A 21,842-nucleotide genomic window follows, 5' to 3' on the forward strand; every position below is an offset into this window, starting at 1 on the left:
TTCAGGATCAGGGCAATGGTTTATAATGCTAGTCTGGATTCCTTGGGATACAAAATGAAAAATACACTATATAAATAGAAGATTCTGATTACTGCTGAATGCTCAGTGTAAGAAAATAGAGGATGCTAAATGTTAATAATAGAAATATTGCTGATACTTCATCAAACTCCACCTTCCAAATCTCTGGTGCAAGTGTGTATTATTTGCTTCTATTGCTATTTGCAAGGAAGCACTTCAATTATTCTTTAGAGTGTGCATGAAGCAGCAGCATCTTCACAGAGTGTTTTTTTCTCTCTTATTTCTCTCTGCAGTGATGGCTGGGCAGACAGGTATGATGTGACAGACGGGTATCAGCGTGAAGCTGTTGGCGGAATAACAATCAAGCTACAATCTCCTGATGTGAAATGGTTTGATGATTATTACCTGCAGCTTCGGCCAGAAACCAATCTCCGAAACCCATGGTTTCAGGAATTCTGGCAGCACAGGTTCCAGTGCCAACTGCAGGGGTATCCGCAGGAGAATACTAAATACAACAAGACTTGCAACAGTAAGCAGTTGGTTTTATTTATTTATGTATTTCTTTATTTTTACGTAAAATCAATGAAGTTAAAGGCTTGATTTAAACAGATAATACCATGCTGAGACAGGGAGGTCTGGAGGAATGGGTATTAAGATGGAAGTTAAAAATGTCTGGACTTTCGATCCCATATCTGCCACTGGCAGGAAGACTGGTCAAGACGTTAGAGTACTAGCTTGCTCATGAGTTCCCAGTCCAGTTCCCTGAACTTTTCCTTTCCCTGTGTGACCTTGGGCCAGTCACTTAGAATAAAACTCTCAAAACTATCTAAAACAACGAGAGTTCTGTGACACTTTAAAGACTAACAAATTTAATTTTTGTAGGCATAAGCTTTCGTGAGACTCTGCTCACTTCGTCAGATGCAGAGGTAGTAGTGATTTAGGAACCTATATCCCATTTTCAAAACTAATTTAGACATTTAAGACCAGATTTTAAAAGGTATTTAGGTGCCTGAAAATGCAGAGAAGCAGCTTTTGGGATTTTCAAAACTAATTAGATGCCCAACTCCCATTGATTTCACTGGGATTTAGGGACTTAGTATTTTTGAAAATCTCACAGGATGCCTGCAGTGACCAAGATGCATTTCATTTATGTGCCTTAATAATTTAAGTCTAACTGAAAGTCAATGGGACTCAGCCTCCTGAGTGCTTGTCACTCTTGAAAATGAGACTTAGGCTCCTCATAATCTGTTTGTTAACAATTCATGAACTGAAAAAGAAAGGTTAAATTTGTCAAATTAGTCTCATTTAATACTTTCTTCAGCTCTGATGCTCAATAAAAGAACCAGACTAGACTAGACTAGACTAGAATACCCTTAAATGCTTTATCATTGCTGTTTGCATGTAATTAACAGAATTATGGAATTCTGTATGGTGGCTAATATTCAATGTGCCCAGGTTGTTTAAATTGTCCATTTCAATGTGCACATGGATTTTACACTCAATTTCATTGGTCATCACACTACTCACTGAGTTTGACTCATATCTAACCATCTTGTATTAAAACTCACGAGTGGGGAACACGATTGACTAATAACTCTGATATTCACCTTGCAGAGTTTCTTTGAATGTTGCCCTCAGCAGCAAGAAGCCTGGGGTGTGCAGTAGTTGGCCTCAGATCCTTGGTTTTTTGTCACAATAGCTTCTAATTCCCACCATCACAGCATGGCTTCCTCATGAAGTCAACAAGAGCTCAGCACCTCTGAAAAACAGGCCATTTCTTTAGGTGGCTAAGTTTGGATTTAGGTGTCTACCTATAGGCACCCACATTTGAAAGTTTGGACTTAAATGTCTGTCCAGCTCAATTTCCTCATTTGTAAAAATGTGCACATTGCAACTGTATGTGATGCTATGTCCAGCTGGCTGAAAGAACAAGGGTTGTAGCCCCTATAGAAGCTTCCTCTGCTATTGGTGACCGAGGGGAGGAAAGGAAAGGTTTACCAGGATAGACCAGGGAGGAACGGGAAGTGGAGGGTACAAGAGGAGGGTGTGATATTTGTACCCCAGGCAGTTCCAAAGAAGCTCTCTTTCACTGGGATCAGGCTGGCACCATCCACCTTCCCACTTATAGAATCAGAGTAGGACTAGATGTCTTGATGAACCACTGTGAGCAATACACCAGTCACCACTTTCCTTGGGGGCTGGAAAGGAATTCTTCCCTCCCTGTCAGACTGGCTGAGGTGGGGTGGGCTGTTCACCATCTCACAGTAGGTTTGGTACCCAGTAAGATGTGTAGGGAAGTTAAAATATCACAACTTTATAAATTAAAAAATGTGGCAGATGTGTGAAAGTACTCATTACAGAAGGGATACAGTGATTGGAAAAAATAGACTGGAAGGGGATTTAGAGGAAAGCATCCCTTAAGAAAGCAGGGAAAGAGGGATTCAGGGCTCCCATGTCTGGTAGAGCAGGAAGCCAGCTCCCACCGCTTTTGCAGCCCCTTTAATTCCCATACGAGGAGAGGACAGTGGGGTCCTAGCAAAGGGATTGCTGCAACCATGGTGGGAAGTGGGAGGGCTGGCAGCATTCTTCCCAAATAGGGGAAACAATTAAGGAAATAATGATGACCTGCACTGCACAATTTATTGCCAGGTACTCCCAGATATCGTAAGTGAATAAAGTTGTGGCCTGACTGTACCTCATAAATTGTCTCCTGTCTTTTTTCTGGCATGGGCAGACAAAGGGTGATATTGATACTTGCCCTCCTTAGGAAAACGCTTTGAGGCCTACAGTTGAAAATAATGTATTATTGATTTGTCATATTTATCCTGCAGTGAGAACAGAATTTTACCCTTAATTTCATCTAATTAAATACTTTCAACTCAATAGGAGTTTCATTAAAAATTTATTTCAGTATCTCCTAGGGACCCCAGTCAAAGGACTCCCAATTGTGCCAGGAGCTGTACAGACAACTAAGAAAATGCAGCCCCTATCCAGACACTACACAGTTTTAATCAGTGACAAGAAAATAAAGACAAGAAGGTGGGATGGCATTGGGGAGGAGGGGGGAGATAATAGTTAAAACAACAATTTGCTTAATAAGCAATATACTTATTACTGCACTTGAATGCAGAATCTGACCTATAGTGAACAACTTAATTTTAATGCAGTAATGCCGTACTGATAATAATAACTATTCATATAAACAATATTGAAATAAATATTGAAATAAATAATGGCCAAAATTTGCATATGCAGATGCCTAAATCTGGATTTTGGTATGTAAATTTAGTCATCCATGTTTGAAAACTGTGGCTTGTGCTTTCAAATCCCTGCATATTGAGATGATGAGATAGATTCGCCCTCCACAAATGCAAAGTATATAGATTCATGAGTGATGGTGGCCCTGTAGACTTCATTTTAGAGTAGGCAAAAAAAAAATATACACATTGTTACACAGTAATTATTATTAGGGCAGGAGAAAATTCAGTGAGACATGCAAAATGAAAACATGATGATAAAGTAAAGAGCACATGAAAAAGAGCCCCAGATGGATATAGCTTTTCTTCTTTTATTTCTATCAATTTATCATAAGTTTCCATCTCTTCACATATACTTTGACTCATGCTGAGGTTAACATTTTAGCATTAAGTCATTTTTCATTTGTAGATTGAGTATATTTACCTAATCCAAAAGGGCGCCACTGCTCCGGCTGTTGCTAAATACATTGATTTTCTGCCCAGATGGAGCACTACAGAAAGGAAGAAGTTTGCAGAATAATCTGACTTCATGTTCAATGTTACCAATTTTGTGTCACAGGAGAATTGATGTGAGCCGCCTAAGTAGACTGAGGGTCAGAGCAAAGGATTTAAAACACACCTTTAATGGGAGACTTTCCATAGCCCTAGCACTCTTGGGTTTTTACAAGAATTGGAGTTTGCTTCCCCTCTGGCACCAGTCAGATGCTTTTTATTAACCAAGGCCCCAGTTTAATGAGGCAATGAAACATGAGAATTGCTCTAAGCAGGTGAGTAATTCCACATGAAGTCAATGAATCTCCAAAACCACCACCATGCCACAGGAGGTTAATCCATTCCCTTGACATTATATAGTTTTAGACTTTGCACATAAGTATACATCAGTGTCTCCCTCATTCTCACAAGAAAATACACACACAGAGTCCCAAATTCCTAGGGCCTTTTCTTCCTAACAACAATGTTTTCACCCAAATAAGTCATGGGGTACAATCCTGGATCCATGGAAGTTAATGACAAAACTGCCATTGACTTCAATGGGGCAAGGACTTTATCCATTGAATTTACCAGTCTGTTGTTGTCAGCCTGGGATCTCTAATATGGGTGCTTCTGGCTCAAATTATTATTGTTTTGGTTATTTATTTGTATTACTGTAGCACATAGGAACCTCATCATGGCCCCCATTGTGCTAGGCACTGTACAAACACAGAATAATAACATGCTCCCTACCCCAAAAAGCTTGTAGTCTAAGTGTAAAGTAAGAGACAACTGATGGATACAGACAGACAAATAGAGGAGTGTAAGACTTCAAGCCGTCCCACCCTGTCCATCTCCAAGGGAGGCCACGCCCCCTCACTACAGGGAGTACAATGAGACAGCATTGCCTCATTATGATAGCCATTGGTCTCAGTACATCCAGCAGCCTGTCTGTTGTCAAGATTTTTGTACGCACCATAGCAAAGAGAATTTTAAGGAAGGATTTGAAGGAGGATAGTGAAGTAGCTTTGCAGATGTTTACAGGAAGCTTCTCCAATGTGTGAAGAGCATGGGAGAAAGCACAAAGGTGTTTGCTGGAAAATTTAATGAATGAGCAATGGAGGCTGTCATCATGGGCTGATCAAAGGCAGGAGTTGACATCTTATAGTGAATGAGAGATGATGAAAGATAGTGTGGGGGTAGGACATGATTGGCCTAGAAAGTGAAAACAAGGCAGTTTATGTCTGGTGTGATAGGGAAGGGAATGGAGGGATGCAAAGAGAGGGATGCCATGGTCAAAGCAACGGGCTAGGAAAATCATTTTTTGCACCAGCATTCTGAATGAATAAGAGCAAGGCCTTAAAAGATGAGAATATCTTTCCATTAATGATTAAATTACTTAGTTCCTCACTACCTAAAAAAACAGATGGAAATGCCCAAATAGCATAGGGAAAACTTTAACCAGATTCCTACCACAATTGTTATAGAGCAAACACCAGGCACACAAAAGCCAAATGTAAAAATGTCTACATTTTCCACTGAAACTCAACCAGCTGGAGTGGTAGACTGATTGAGAGGACACACAGATTAAGGTATTTCAGATTCTAACGACAGTTGTTGTCAAATGTAAGTCCCCTGATATTGGAGTTCTAGCACAAATTGCTCTTTTGGCCTTCTTTATGTAATGTTGGAATCAAATGTAAATGTCATCTTGTTACGTTGCAGCACTGTAAACTTATGTCGGCTAAACCTAAAATCAAAAACTCAAAGATGATTTTGTCTGACTAGGACACAGCCAATATGGACAGGGACTGGGAACCATTTGCTTAGCCTGTACCTCTCAAATTTCCCTCATTTTGAGGGACATCACTAATTTTAGCTACCTATATTCCACATATATTTGGCATCCCCTCACTTTTATGGTTAATTACTTATATCAGAAATTTAAAAAAAAAAAATCATCAAACTGAAATTATAGAAAAATTCATTTCTGTTTTAAAACGAGTCAATTTTAATTGTCCTGCATGAATAATTTTTGTGTCCTTCCGTCTGGCACTTTGGCATTCATTCCATCACGCATTTGGACTTGGCAGGTTGAGATGCATGCTCTAACCCTAGAATTTATTAGAAACATGCTCAAACCCAAATTACAGGGATCCAAGGTCTCCCAAAATTCAGAAGGGTGGTAGGTGTAGTTCTGATAGAGAGGTTTTCAATGTAGCTGATCACAGAGGTACAGGCCAGCTACAAGTTTGGATCCAGGTCTGAACTTTCCCAAAGTTTGGGGGTTTTCTGATGTGGAACTTTAATGCAAACACATCTCCATTTTTTAGAGACTCTCAGAGAAGAAAGCAGTCTGTAGTGAGGAGAGCTATCAAATGTGCTATACCTGACCAGTGAAAGACATTTGTGGTGTTCCTGACTTTAAAGCTTTCATAACTCAGTCTCTTGAACAAATTTCTTCTTCCTGCTATTGTTACTTATTTCCAAATTCTGCAAACTCTTCTGAATGCTGAATTCAAAGATAATACTCGTTTTCTTCCACCCTGTCCTTCCTATCTCTCTTCTTCTATGCATGCTGGTATCCTTAGATATTGCACATTCCCATTATGATTTGATCCCTTTCAACCTCATTCCCTCTCTCACTCCCCCTGGACTATGTATCTGATCATGAACCTTAACAACTCTTTGGAATAACTCAGGTAGATAGATTCTCTCTATCCTTAGGAACTAATGTAAACTATAACTAAATGGATGCAGGGCCGATAAAGTTTCTTACTTGGTGGCTGAATTGGACCAATTTTTTAGTTTTTCAATTTGCAGCATATTTACTTTGATAGAATTTAAATACTACTTTCAGTGTTTGCAAATACAGCATGTTTTGTGCATACATTTAATATGCTTTTGTATCCATAAGAGTGGACCTTGTATTATGATTTATGGTAAAAGAAATGAGATCTGTAGAAGCTGAAAGGATTTTCAGAAGTATGGCGACATCTACAGATGTACAAATAGCTGCCTAATGAGATTTTCAAAATCGCCTCAGTCAGTTACTGAAATCAGTGGGAACTAGGCACCTACCTAGTTTAGGCACTTTTGAAAATCCCATATTTAGGTGCCTCAATACTTTTGAAAAATCCAGCTCAGGCCCTTATTGGAGATAATGTTGCAAGATGGCTGTAATACTGAAAATGTGCTACAATGGTAACCGCATCACTAGCAGTTCATTTCAGTCCCAAAGGGTGACAACCAGAGCTGGTCAAAAAATTCTCCATGGAATAGTTTTCTATGGGAAAATGCCATTTTGCTGAAATCAAAACATTTCTCAGGAAAGTTTGTTTGATGAAATTTTCAAGAGAAAAGCATAAAAAAATCTTAATCATTTTGACTTTCTCATTTCAACTTTTATAATAAATATAATATAATATAATATAATATAATATAATATAATATAATATAATATAATATTAACATTTTCAAATGCAGCTTTTCAATGTTCCTGAATAAATGTTGGGGGAAATTTCTATTCTATGATAAAAAATTCCAAAGGGGTAGCCATGTTAATCTGTATACAGCAAAAACAATGAGAGTCCTGTAGCACCTTAAAGACTAACAAATTTCTGTGGGCATAAGCTTTCATGGGCATCTGATGAAGCAAGTTGCAGCCCAGGAAAGCTTATGCCCACAGAAATTTGTTAGTCTTTAAGGTGCTATCGGACTCTCATTGTTTTTATTCTATGATAGAATGTAAAACTGAATAGCAGGAGAGGTCATATGTGTGTTTGTACAGTGCCTACCACACTCAGACCCCATTCATAGTTCATCCCCAGTCACTACCATAATAAACAGGATTCATAATAATTCCCTATCACTAGCACACTTACTTAACATGAACACAATATAAAAACAATTTGATTCGTATTTAAAGCTTATTTGTTTTGGAGGAGACCATGTAGAGTCCCTCATTTTTTCTCACCTACTTCGCTCCACTTGGGCACACTCTGTTACAGCAATAACTCTTGCTAGGTCTCGGAGGGATGGACCTAGTTCCAGAGCCTCTCAAAATTACCTAGCTCATCAACCAGAGGGGATGCTCAAGAGAGATACAAAGTGTGTCATTGCATCAGGCCTAAGCATGTTTGTTTCCACAGTGCTTCCAGTCCCTGCTGGTTGGAAAAAGTTAGAAGCCAAACTCTGATTATCCCCACATGATAGCACTGAATACCATCAGGTTGGCTCTTCTTGTTTGTTTGATATCTTTTCCTTAAAGTTGAACCAACTGTTCTCACCCTGAGTGAGATGGCAGGAGGTTCCTCAAATTGGAGCACTGGGGAAATCAGTATCAACACACATATTTGTTTCCTTCTTTTTACATTCTTCCCCCATGTGAATGCGCAAGACAGAGAAAGAAAATCCTGGAAAATCATGTAGCATGTAATAGAAAAAGATCATATACTTTATCTGGACATTTTAACGAGCACATGGAATTCTACAGAAGGGGCATCTGTCTCCATTTTTTTATATCACCCTATAGAATTATTAAATAAATAGATTTGTATTGTTGTTCTCCATTAGATTCTATTGATTGATTAAGAGTAATTTCTACTGAAATTGGTTTCATCCTCATTACAATCTACAGGATTTTTCCATGAGAGAAGGGCCTAAATGCCCAGACTCAAACCCACAAAGGCCCCAAATCAGGACCCGCTACTGAGGACAGCACTTCAGTATGTGCCAGAGTGTACATTTATGTGTGTGTTCCATTCAAAGACAATGATGCTTAAGTACATGCTTGGAAGTTAACCATATGCTTAAATGCTGTTCTAAATGGGGATAGATTTCAGCATGTGCTTACTTGCTTTCCTAAGACCCAATTCAGCAAGGTGTTTAAGCAAGTGCCTAACCTTAAGTACATGCGTGGTCCCACTGAGGAGAGTGGGAATAGTCCTATGCTTAAAGTTAGGCATGTGCTTAAATAACCTTGGTGAGCTGGGGCTCAGGTCACTTTAGACTTTGTAACAGAATTAGAGACGCAGGCCAGCTACAAAATTGGATCCAGCTCTGAATTTTCCCAAAGTTTGGGATTATTCTGGTCTGGGACTTTAATGCAAACAAATCTTCATTTTTAGTGTTTCAGTATTGTTAAGAGAATGTATTTCCTTCACTTTGTTTTCTAGATTTTCTCTAACCTTGATGCATTGCAGACTGACAGCCACATGCTGTCCCCTGTGTGGCAAGCTGAACTAATTTTGCCCCTGTGTGGCAAGCTGAACTATGCTTTCCCCAGCTATAGAAACCTTTATTAAAACTCTCAGAACAGCTAATTCCCTCAGATTTCCTTTGACGATTGCTAGCAGCTTCTATGAAGAACTAAGAAGCCTCATTACAATTTATCAGGTGAACTGAGTGAGATCAAATGTGTCAAGAAAGTATGGATAATAATTCTATAAAACAGCAGCACAAAACCCAACAGTGAGAGCTACTACTCAGAATTCAGTTATTAAATTTTCAAGCCATCCTTTGTAATAAGGTAGTTGGAATTATCATTTTAAAATAAATATTCTTTCTGGTGTACATCATTCTATTGGCCACTGTATTTAACAGCACAGTTTGTGAGCTGTTAATTTTGAGGCTGAGTAATTGGATAAAGTTGTGCGCATTTTAATGTAATACGCTTGTTCAACTTTCCACTTAATTTCGATTAATATGGACTTTACATGTAATCTATCATTACAGTTATTACGCCTATTATTTTTAATTAGGAAAAAACATTACCTCAGGAGAATGAAACAAATGAGTATCAGGTTTTTTTCTTTTTTTAATAAAAGTTCACACTCAGTCATAAACCCAGGAAATTTGGTTTTCAGGGAGGCTGAGAACTCACCACTTCACCCGATGCTGATAGGATCTGTGGGTGCTCAGCACCTCTGAAAATCAGGACCTGAGGAGAGAGAAGGGAAAGATCTTTTAGGTCCCCTTGTTCATCTTTTGATCAGTATGAATAGTTTTCAATGAGAAAACAGCTCTTTATACATAGTTTGCTCTGGTGAACTTTTGCACCACTCCTACATTTTATACATTATTAAAGACTGGATTGGTAGCCTCTCACCCTGCCACAGTAAGGACCAGTACATTGATGCACTGCCCAACAGCAGGGAAGGAACCAAACTGTGCTTCTCAGAGCCACCATCTGACCCCTGGTTCCCCAAGGCGGATGGAATCTGACCAAGTTCTTTTGCAGGCACAGATTACTTCCCTCTGTGCCATCTCTGGTGCTCTGATTGGTGCACTGGAGGGGTGGAGCTTTCAAAGGAAAGGTAGTGGTCAGTGCCACTTGGCAGCAGCCGCTTCCCTTCTGCACAATCTCTGGGTCTCTACACAGCCCCCTTTTTCCCCAATGCAGGTGCACAGCAATCCTTAATAAAGCTGGTCAGGGACTTTTTAATGACATGATTTTCATCAGAAAAAGCCAATTCATGGAAAACAAAACATTTCACAGAAACATATTGATCATGATTAAACCTCGATCTGGAAGGTTTCTCGGGTCCAGGATGAACCCCTAAGGATTAACGTGTGGTTGTAACCAGAATAGTGACTGTTTGGAAAAGATATTGTAGAGCTCATCATTTACTCTCCCTTATGACATCATTTACTCTCCCATGTCACAGTTATTCCCATTACGTATCAAATTGCTAGCACTGCATTCACGGTTCGTGCTGTTTCTGCCTCCTGAATGTTCACCGGTGATAAAGATGGCTGGAAAGTAGCTGACAGTTTTACTGATGATACATGAGGCAGAGTAGTATCCAGTCTACTCTCCCTCGGCTGTATTGGCGCTTCTAATGTGTTGTTAACATGAGTCGGTTATAAAGTGAATCCTGGAGCGTGCGCCTCAATATGACTAGGACTAAAGTAGGCCAAAGGACCAAGCTTAAATGTAAGGAAAAAAGTTAAGAAGCTTGACATTCAGCAGACCTCCTTTTTTCAAACTTGCATATAGTTCTGAATAAGAGCAAAACAGATAAAGCAATGGGACACAATGGGGAATCGTAAGTTACTGGAAGATAAATGCTGAAGGGTTATTACTGTCATCTAGTCATAAATATACTCTGGATATAAAGATCAGAGAAATTGAGCAGGATATGCAAGAAGTAATTTAAAAGCAGTAAAGGTCCATCTGATCCTGCATCCTGTCTTCAACACTGGCAAGTATGAGATGCTTCAGAGGAAGGTGCAAGAAACTGCACAGTAAACAGATATGGTAATCTGATCCTCTATGTTGGTCTCACTAATAGTCTTAAACCCTTGGTCTTAAACATGGTCTTAAACCCTGCAGCATGAGGTTCTATCTCCCTTTCAACACTTTTGTTTTTGCATTAACTATTATATTCTTTAGGAATATTCTTGACAGCCACATACATTTGCAATCCCTTTTTGAAGAGAGACAATGGAATTACACTTCTTTTTTCCTCTCCTTTCAGTGGCAGAGTCAGGTTTTGCAATGGGTGGGGTAGGGCAATGAGTCATTGGTGATACCACCTTCAGTTATACCTAACGGTTTTCACACATATTGTCGTGCCTGTGTATTTCACATATGAAATTATGCCTGCTGTACCCTCTGCCCAAGCACCCAAACCTAATCTCAGCCCAGTGCAGAGGAGAGGCCCCTGAAGGCTCAGGGGCTCCGGGCTGGAAAGGAAGCCTCCCGCGCATTCACCTGGCATGGTTGGCACCTGTCTCATGGGGCTGGGCCAGGTTCCCCACTCTGGACATTGTGACCTGGTGCACAGATTCGCAGTGTCGTTCAGGTTTGGCCTGGCTGCCCTTCTGTCATGAAGGAGGGACAGCCGGGCCAAATTGAAGTGACTGGCACTGTGATGTGGCTCATGGGATCTCAGCACCATCCCAAGTGCTATGTCACAACATGCAGAGCAGGGAGCTGGGCCCAGTTCTGCAAGACTAGAGTTGCCATTGCTGGACGAGTGCAGTACAGGGTTGTTCTCCAGCCCCATGTGAAAAATCATGTCATGTACCTCCCTTTGTTAATATGCACACACATAGCTAAGGGCCACTGGGTGGGGGGAGGGAAGGGAGTGGGGATGCCTCCTCCCCAACTGCCTCCTTTCCCACCTGTCTATTGACACTATTTTGATCCCCAATCCTCCTTATGGACTTGCTTAACTTGATTAAGTCCCATTGTCTACGATGGAACTAATTGTGTGCTTAAAGTTTAGCACATTCATACCTTTCCCCCCCTGGATTGGGGTTTGAGATTGTAAAATGATCAGAGCAGCACCTAGCACAATAGGGTCCCAAAATCAGCTGGGGCCTCTAGATGCTACTTTAGTACAAATAAAAAAAAATAATAACTAATTGGAATTGTGCCAGAAGATCTGCTGTACTGGAAAACATGAAGCTATCTGGAAATGGATGAATATCTAAGTTCACTGGATGGGAACCTTCCAGGAGGTGCAGGTTTGTGTTTGTTTTGGCTGCAATCCTTTAGTGTGGAGCTCTTCCAATCCTTCTACACTACCGTCTGGCCTGCTGCCTTGCACAGGTATTAATTCCAAAGGAGAAAGCAAGATAGACCCAGGAGCCATTACCTCATGCATTTAAAAGCTTGTTAAAAAATTGAGCTGGGCAAGTTTTTTAAACAGCTCCTAACTCTCTTTAAATGTGTGAGGTACTGAAGTCTTTCATGAATCGAAGATCTGGGTTTGGTACTCATTCCTGAAATGTAGTCAGTTCATAGTCATCACCTTTTACCGCTTGGATACCGAATCCACTGAATAGCGTGTGTCTGATCAGAATGACCGAGTTGACTAACGTTCAATTTATTTATGTATTTGTTTATTTAACCAGACTTAGGTCTCCTTAGAAAAGTTTTCTATGTAAAGTCGAACATTCTTTTCTAACAGAAAAGGATCACATTCATTTTCTTAAATAGTAACTTGTCTCTTGAGAAGGAAAGATGAGTTTAGTTGTCCTCAGAGCCCAGCTCTCTACACATGTGGAACGCCTCCCCTGCACGTCAAACCATAACCTGCCTCCATTAACACTTCTCCTCATCACTGCTCCTCTAATGGCCTCTCCCTCAGGGAAAGGGGCAGTTACTACCCTTAGGATGAGGCAAAGAGAATGCATCAGATTGGGGTATGGAAGAGGAAACCTTCCGGAGATGGGGCTGAAGAAAAGGAAATGCTGCATTAGGGAGCTTATGAAGAGAGGAAAGCTTTTACGACAGCCAAGAATCTCAGGGGAGCCCTGGCCACTACCTCTCATCATCAGCCTGGCCCCCTATGTTGGCTGCAGGAAGGAAAGACAGGCACCATTATTTCAGCTCTACTCCACTGGAAGATTAGCTTTTGCAGGCAGCTAAGCTAGCTTTAGGGTTGTTCTGCGTTTGCCATTATCTACATGTGAGGCTTAAACTAGTTGTCTGTGTCTCTTTGACACTGTTGCAGACAAAAATTCTGCAGGGTTGTCTCAATTTCTTCCAAAAATGACAATTATGGCCTTTAAAATGTCCATTAACATTTAAGTTTAAATTTAAAAAATTAAAAAATTAAAATTAAAATTAGATTTTAATTAAAATTGTTATAAATTTTTAATTTATATTAATATATATATTATGTATAATATATGTATATACTTACGTTTTTATGTATTTTATATATATATATAAGTTAAATTATTTAATTAAAATTTTAAATTACAATTTAAATTAAAAAATTAAATTCTAAAAAAATGTAAAATGGCCTTTCAAGTTTATTCTCAACTAGGGAATACTGTAAATACTGATGTGATGTTATTTAAGGCAATTAACAAGTTTCTCATGGCGTTCTTTGAAAAAATATGCTCCTTTTCAATTCCACATATCCCATTAACTTCCACTACCAGGCATAGGAAAGTTCAGTTTTGAATGACTCATAGAAGCTATAATCCTGTAAGGTTCTGAGCATTCACAACTCCCAAGGATTTCAACAGGAGCAGTGACTGCTTACCACCTCACAGGACCGGGAAGCTCTATGATATTAATGACTACTTTGCTGACACTGCAACCTCGGGTTGCCGTGGATTTCTTCATTCTTTGTTGCCGTTGCCCCATAAATCAGGAAACACACAAGATGATACACAAGATTCCTATTACACAGGCGACTGCATGGCACATCAACACAAAGGGAGAATCTCATAGATTGTTGTTCTTCCTGGAAGCCTTGAAGTATGACAGTATGATTTAATAGATGCGCACACACACAAAATGTATGGTGAAAGAGTGATAACTGAAAATGAGGATGCAAAGGTTCTATTACTTCATTGAGAGGGAGACCAACAGGAACATGAAATGTTTGAAAGAGGACCTGTTCTTTCCTCCCTTTATATATATATTTTCTCTCCTCCCATATATATATATATGCTTAGTGCTGCTAAGTGTCTCTTAAGAGGGTTTTTTAACTAATAATGGGTATACAGCAAAAATCATGTTTCTGTCAAACGTAATGACTAAACTTTGTGCTGTTTCCGAACAGGTGAGTTGACTCTCAAAACGCAACATGTTCAGGACTCTAAAATGGGATTCGTAATCAATGCCATATATTCTATGGCGTATGGTCTTCACAACATGCAGATGTCACTATGCCCAGGCTATGCAGGTCTCTGTGATGCCATGAAGCCAATAGATGGTCAGAAACTCCTGGATTCTCTCATGAAGACTAACTTCACTGGGGTTTCTGGGGACATGATCTTGTTCGATGAGAATGGAGACTCACCAGGAAGGTACTGTTAATATTAATTAGAAAATGCAGTGCCAGATATGCTGCTTTGTTATTAACTCATTATTTTAATCATAACCATAGAGGGTGTCTTCAACAAGTTGCTCATTCTCGAAGACAAGGGCTCCACATTGATTGCACTTTACTCTGCAAGGCAATATGGTTCCCAAGAAGGCCTGTCTCACTGAATGTACACTGAGTAAAGCAGGGCTCTCAATGTGCGAACTAATGCATTATATAGAGTAGGAAAGGCTCTAAAGGCCTAGTTACTTAAAAACATAGACCTGGTCTCTGTGATCTTTCAGTCAAGTGACATTATTTAACATTTAACATTATTAAATCCAGAAGAGCACCCACTAGCTTTAGTTATAAAGTATGGGCAACATTTTTTTTTCAGGTATGAAGAAAAACACTTTTCAGCAAGATCTACCTCTGTTTCCTAGCTCCTGCTTTGTCTTCTAGATGGACTGGTCCCTAGTTCTTTGAGGACTCTAGAGTTAGCAATATTAGGAGAAAGAATCAGAACTCATCCCTACCTCTTCCCTGTCTTAAATATCTGCATCCTTGATTAAGCCAACATTAAAGCTATTGTATCTTTGTGAAGCCTGAATCTGTTTCTTTTTTTCTATTTTAACCTTATCCCCTTTACTTTAAAGTGTTTATTGTGGCCATTTCTTCCATCAAGCATGTGAAGAAGGTGGCTGTTTTATCTTGCTCCTTCCCCCATACATTTTAACTAGGATAAGGTAGCCCTTTGACCCACTAACTTTTCTTTCCAAGGTGCCTATAGGTTTTCAGCTAATTGACATTCCCTGATGTCACGAGGGCCCATCCAAATATTTGTTAGTCTCTTTTAGTTTTGCGAGAGAGATGGCTTTCATATGCAAATCAGAAAGCATATTTGAGTGCTACAAGACAAAGGTTTTTCCTGTCCGTGCTGTATCCAAGTTTATTCTACTGCAGGCATGGCTTCCTCTTGGATGGAGAGAAACAAGTTTCATGGAGGCATGGTTCTCTCCACATGTTACAAAGCATCATAGATTAAAACCACAAGGAACCACTGTGATTATCTAGTCTGACCTCCTGCATAACATAGGCCATAGGACTTCCTTGAATTATTTCCTATTTGAACTAGAGCAGATCTCTTAGAAAAATATCGAATCTTGATTTTAAAATTACAATGATGGAAAAACCACCACAAGCCTTGGTAATTTGCTCCAAGGGTTAATCGCCCTCACTATTAAAATGTGCACCTTATTTCCAATGTTAATTTGTCTCGATTCAGCTTCCAGCCACTGGATCTTGTTATACCTTTGTCTGCTAGATTGAAAAGTCCTCTATTATTAGATTTCTCAACCCCAAGTAGGAATTTATAGACTGTGACCATGTCACCCCTTGACCTTCTTTTTGATAAGCTAAACAAATTGTGCTGTTTACAGCATAGCTATTGGACCTTCACTTTAGCTGATGTAGTATCTGGGCACAGTGCTCTCAAACCTAGAGTCCAGTCTCACAATGGTCAGCACAGGTGTCAATGCACAGTGGTAGAGACAATACCGCAGTTATTTGCCAATTTGGCCCATTTTTTTCTCTCTCTAACATGCCCTGTGTTTCTTACTACTATGCAGTCCACATATTGGTATTCATTTTTAATACTGAATAAATCAAAGCAAGTGCTGTTAATGAGGAAAAATGGGAATGTTAATTATTATTTATAATGTGATACTAATTTAACATAGCAGACAATTACTAATGTGGTAAGATTTTGTATAACACGAGTACAGCAAATTACTGCAGTTGACTCTCATTTGACACTGCTTCCAAGTGCAAATGAAAATTGTTTTCATATGAATAGATTCCTAAACACATTCTACTTTGGGACAGGTAAACTGTCATGATACCTAATTTTATTTTATGTCTGCATTTGTTTTGGCTTAAATTATCATACCTTATCTAAACTGGTGTTATTGTTGTTACTGTTGTGCCTAAGTGCCCTAGTGTTTGAATAAATAACACAAAGACACTCCCTGCCCCAGAGAGTTCAAGATTTTGACAATACACAAGAAGTGCTCAATGCTGCAAGACGCTAAGCATTCTAGCCTAGAACCAGTAAAGTCCTTAAAGAAAGCCCTTAACTTAAAGCACACAGGTAGGCTCATGGAGGAGTTAGACCCATTTGTTTAGGATAGGGATAGAAGGAGAAAACTTGGAGAAAACAAAGTAACACGTAAGGAATTGTCTTGCATGGGAAGAAAATGACTAGTTAGACAATATGATGGAAACTCTGAAGAAGAAATTGAAAAGCCAAGTAAAGAAGGTGTTAATGTTCAAGCTGGACTCTATCAATAGGTTAATGGCAATCAGCCCTTCACCATGCCAATTCCTGTGAAAGTGAGTTTGCACCAAGTGTTTTGCCCTGTGCATTGGACAACATTGGAAACATACAGTACCATCTGGTCCCTGGCTTCCTAAAGCAACTGACAGAACTTATGGCATTATCTCAAGCTAGTTTCAGAGAAACAGTAGCTACTGAACAACCAAAATAGCTAAAGGACTTCTTAGTATTGGGAACTTCTGCCAGTCATATTCTGAGAACAGGACATCTGAGAGATACCGAATGTAAGGGCAATAGTTAAATATATTTTATTAAGAGTTCCCTTTCATTTTTCCCAATGTGATGTATGCATAGAGTTCTTTTGTAACTATTTCAGATTTCATTGTCTTTGGGCTCCAGAAGTCTGTTAAATATTGGCATTAAAGTTTGTCATTCTGAATGGTGATCCTCATGAAACAGCATTATGAGGTGTGTTGCAATATTCTAATAAAGCTAAATATGGATCACATAGGTGTGTATGGGATAACTTTTATTTTTAATCCTTGAAAGGTCTTCTCTTGCTAAGCATCAGAGTGCCAGGTTGTAACATCTGCAGGCAGCATTTTGAATGGAGCATTTAATTGTGACAAATGAGAGGTGGATCGGATTAGTTATGATAACATGCACATGACTCTCTGAAAGACCTATTTGTTTTGAGGGCTTTCCATCTCTACTGTTGCTCCCCCTTTCCAGCTGAGCTCCTTTGCATAACTAAACTCACCCAGACCAGTCTGGCATTTGTTCTTGCTTAATTTAAGGTTTGTTTTGATACCATGCCGTACAAGATTAGTTTTTGTTGAGGTGTTAATCATTTTTTGGCCAAAAGAGCAAGAAAAATAAGTATGACCCAAACCCACTATAACACAGCTCTTCTTCCTGGTTGTGTAATGGATGAATTGTTTCTTCTGGGCTATAGTGTTAAATCAGTTGCTGAAACCACTCAATAACACTTAATCTTACCATTAGCTTTTACAAGACTTGATATGGTGCTTGTAGCTCTGTCATTAACTTACTGTGTGACCTTGGTCAAGTCTTTTCACTTCCTGGCCTCAGTTTCTCCATCTGTAAAACAGGCATAATGATATATTTCTTTAAAATACTTTGAGCTCTATGGATGAAAAAATGCTATGTGTTTTATTTATGATGTTATTGTTATACTATACTGTACTATTAAGTACTTCATCAAAACATTTTTATCTTGTTTAGTAGACCCTTTAAGCTAATGCAGGTGACTTTTCAACCTGTTCACACATGGAACTTCCCATGTTACACTTTGAGAAATCTCTGCCCTTATCTAAACATCACAGCTGTTTGTTCATTTTGTGTTTCAAAAGGTATGAGATCATGAATTTTAAGCAAATGGGGAAGGATTACTTTGACTATATCAATGTTGGAAGTTGGGACAATGGTGAACTGAAAATGGATGATGATGAAATATGGTCAAAGAAAAATGCTGTCATCAGATCTGTCTGCAGTGAACCATGTGAGAAAGGACAGATAAAGGTAAATAGGGTGCTGTATTTATTGTACTGATGTATTATTTGCATAGTTCTGAAATGTTTAGAAGTGCTTTGAAACGGCATAGAAATGAAATGCATACCCAGAATGTTTGTCAAAATTTGCAACCCTGAGAACCTAAAGTTAAGACCTTAAAACCATTTTTGGCACCTAAATAAAAGTGCAAAAAATTATTTATGTGACTACTGCTTATTCCTCTTTTCATAATTGTCTCATTATTTTCTTGTATTCCTCCATTGATCTGTCTATATCCACCTGTCACCTCCTGTTTTATACTTAGATTGTAAGTTCTTTGGGGCAGGGACCATCTTTTGTTCTGTATTTGTTCAATGCCTAGCATCCTGCTCCATGACTGGGGCTCCTAGGCACTATGGTAACACAAATAATAAATAACAGTAATATAGTGCCTAGCACAATAAGAACCAGTCCACAGCAAATAAATTCAATAATTATTATCATTTAGGTGCTAAAATCTGGATTTAGGAACCTAATTTTTAGCCACCCAATTTTGAAAATTTTAGCCTTAGCTCCTAAGAGTCCTTAATGTCTTCTTATTAATGATAATACAGTAAACACAGGAAATATCTTTCATTTATTACTAATAATAATGATATGTTTAAAGGAGAATCTTATGGAAAGGTAAGTAACTTGCTGGGTTAGCTAAAATCACAGCTTAGGGATTGTCATGCTCTTTTTTTTCATTAGCAGTCTGCAGTTTGCAAGTTGTGGTAGTCTCTGATTTAGGGAACCAAGGGGCTCAGCCTGAATGAGAGGATGTAAAAGCAAAATTTGACCTCTGTATGAAAAGAGCACAGGAGCCCGGACATGATTCTGCTCTCAGTAAAGTGACGTGAATCAGGTCTAATTCACTGAAGCAAAAAGAAATAGCAGTGCGTGATCTGACTCAGTCTACGGTCTGCAATAATAAAAAGTGTTCATGGGGGTTAAATGTAATGATCTGGCTTCACAACAAGCAATACGTGTGGTGAGCAGTGTCACTGTACTACAGATGGGCCCAGGTCACAAGTTTTGGATTTGGATCTAAACCTTCCAAAAATTCAGGAGTGTTTGGATCCAGGTTTTGGTTTGTGCCTGACTTCTCTTCACCACAGACCCCCAACTAGAAGCAGTTACGCAAGTGTTTGAAGTTAAATGTGCTGCATCCGGACCCATATTTGTAAACTTCTTTCTTTTTACCTTAGATTGTTGACCATAAATCCCAAATTTTCTGTCATGGAGAATAGCCCATGTGCTAAGACGGGGGATGTGATCGTGGCTCCATTGAATGAAGTCAATTGAAGTTTTGCCATTGACTTCAATGGATCCAGAATTTTACCCAGGGAAGCACACAGAATAACAGTTTCCCGTTATTCAGCAGCATTCATCATGTCCCTTTTTGCATGGCCTTATGCAAACCGGATACAGTACAACCCTGAACATCTCAAATATTCTGGAGACCTCAAAACTATTTGAATAAACAGGTTTGAAGAATCACAAGAATGACTAGCAGGAGAGTGGCTGGGGGAAATAACTGCAGTTGAACAAAGGATAAGATTTGGTTAAATAGGGCTGGATAAATCAGGGGTTTTACTGTGCAATCAACTGCAACTGACAGCAGTTGGATGTTAACGAAAAAGAAAGGAACAGTGAAGCAGCTGAAAAGTCCATAATAAACACATCTGAAAGGGAGTTTGATCCTGAAATGTGCTAAGAAATTCTTATTCACGCCTGTGGGAGTTGTGGGTGTTCTCAAACCTTCACAAACCGAGAATTTTTTTTGGAAATCCTCCTGTCTGTTTTCTCATTTACTTAATTCTTCTGCTGATTTTGCCCTTTAAGACTCTAATGTAAAAAAACACACATCTTTGGAAGCTCGCTCAAAGCCACTGAACGACACTTATTTCCCAGGTTCCTGCGCTGTACAACAGCCACACAGGATTTTTGTTGACTATGCTTCTTTCCATTTGATTAAAATCCCAATCCGTGACATTTGCCTGTGAAACCACCTTCTTAACTGATCTCTACGAAGGCAATACAAGTCAGCCCAATGTTGTAGCTGGTAGCATTTGTTTACAAATGGTTATAATGTGATGAGCACAGACACAGAGAATACTTATTTCAAAAGGAAAAAGCCTTCTCATCACCCTTGGCAGATCATCATAGATCACAGATGTGTTCAGTGCCAAAAGAAGATAAAGGGGGATTTTGAAAAACACATATTTGAATTCCCAGGGTGCAGTAGGATGTAACATGTTGAATTGAAAGAGGTGAAAATCAGTCCTGAATGTTAAAATGGACACACATTACACTCTCATTATTAAATGTTCATTAAAACTGATCATAAACTGATGAAAACTGAGCCCTACTCCAGCCCAATCCTTAGGGAAGCAAAGCTGGTTTCCCACTTTTTCATGCTAGATTTAAACTAGAGCTGGGTGAATTATCTACAGTGAACAACATTATTCCTCTTCTTCTGTGTGTAAATGATCATTGAAAAGATTTTGATCATTAGAAATGTGTTTCTTTGACAAATTATGTATCTGAACATATTTCAGCCTATAAAACAGTTGCAAACTATCCTCCATGATTGTTTCTTCCAATGTCCATGAGTCACGGTTCATGCTATGTGAATGATCACGCGGTTCAGATCAGAAGAGTTTATAATGATAAGAATAATATTAGCAAAAGGGGCTCTCTGAAAGAAACAGGCATATCTCTGTTAGGAACAATAAGTAAAAAAGGGATTTTAAAAATCAAATAAGGACCCTCAGCAGCATTAAAGAAAATTGATTTAAAAAACAAATCTAATTGCATTGTTAAATGTTCATCACAGGTGATCCGTAAAGGAGAAGTCAGCTGCTGCTGGACCTGTACTCCTTGTAAAGAGAATGAGTTTGTCTTTGATGAATACACATGCAAGGCATGCCAGCTGGGCTCCTGGCCCACTTATGACCTGACAGGTAACTGAGTTATTGTTGTGTTTAAAACCAAGTAAAAGTCATTGGAAATGTTCATACACTATTACATGAGTTGGAGAAATATATGCACTGCGAAACTAAATATTAAGGGTGTTTGGAATTTGTTTAGCCTGGGGCTTGGGTCCAAGTTTGAACTGAGACTGGCAATTGTATTCATGATCCAAGCTGCTCTCCATGAATCTTTATCACAAACCAAAGGAAAATTCATCGAGCCAGCTATTCCCAAAGATCTGAGCCAGTGGATTTAGAAAACAGGCAGTTTCTGAATTTAGATCCAAAGTGACCCAAAATCATTGGGACAGGTTCATATATGAACCTCCTTAGGAGATAAGTTGTTGTATAGAAGTTGAGGGGGGTCCAGTTTTTAGATGCCTCTGTTTTCCTCAAGACAAGTGTAAAATAATTCTGTGAAATATCATTGTTTCCATCCAAATTCTAGCCAGTTGTGAGA

General features: G+C 39.1%; 1 protein-coding gene across 1 annotated transcript in view; it reads left to right on the forward strand.

Moving 5' to 3' along the window:
- GRM5 (glutamate metabotropic receptor 5) overlaps positions 1-21,842 on the forward strand; it is a 325,549-nt gene that overhangs the window by 263,072 nt on the left and 40,635 nt on the right. The window contains exons 4-7 of the mRNA XM_067568535.1: positions 312-547; positions 14,279-14,525; positions 18,230-18,398; positions 21,247-21,373. Coding sequence (XP_067424636.1) covers positions 312-547; positions 14,279-14,525; positions 18,230-18,398; positions 21,247-21,373 — 779 coding nt within the window. The remainder of the gene's footprint in view (positions 1-311; positions 548-14,278; positions 14,526-18,229; positions 18,399-21,246; positions 21,374-21,842) is intronic.

The sequence above is a fragment of the Emydura macquarii genome, unplaced genomic scaffold, assembly GCF_026122565.2.
Source record: "Emydura macquarii macquarii isolate MOO-44397 ecotype Brisbane River unplaced genomic scaffold, CSIRO-AGI_Emac_v2 contig_318, whole genome shotgun sequence".
In the NCBI taxonomy this organism is placed as follows: Eukaryota; Metazoa; Chordata; order Testudines; family Chelidae; genus Emydura; species Emydura macquarii.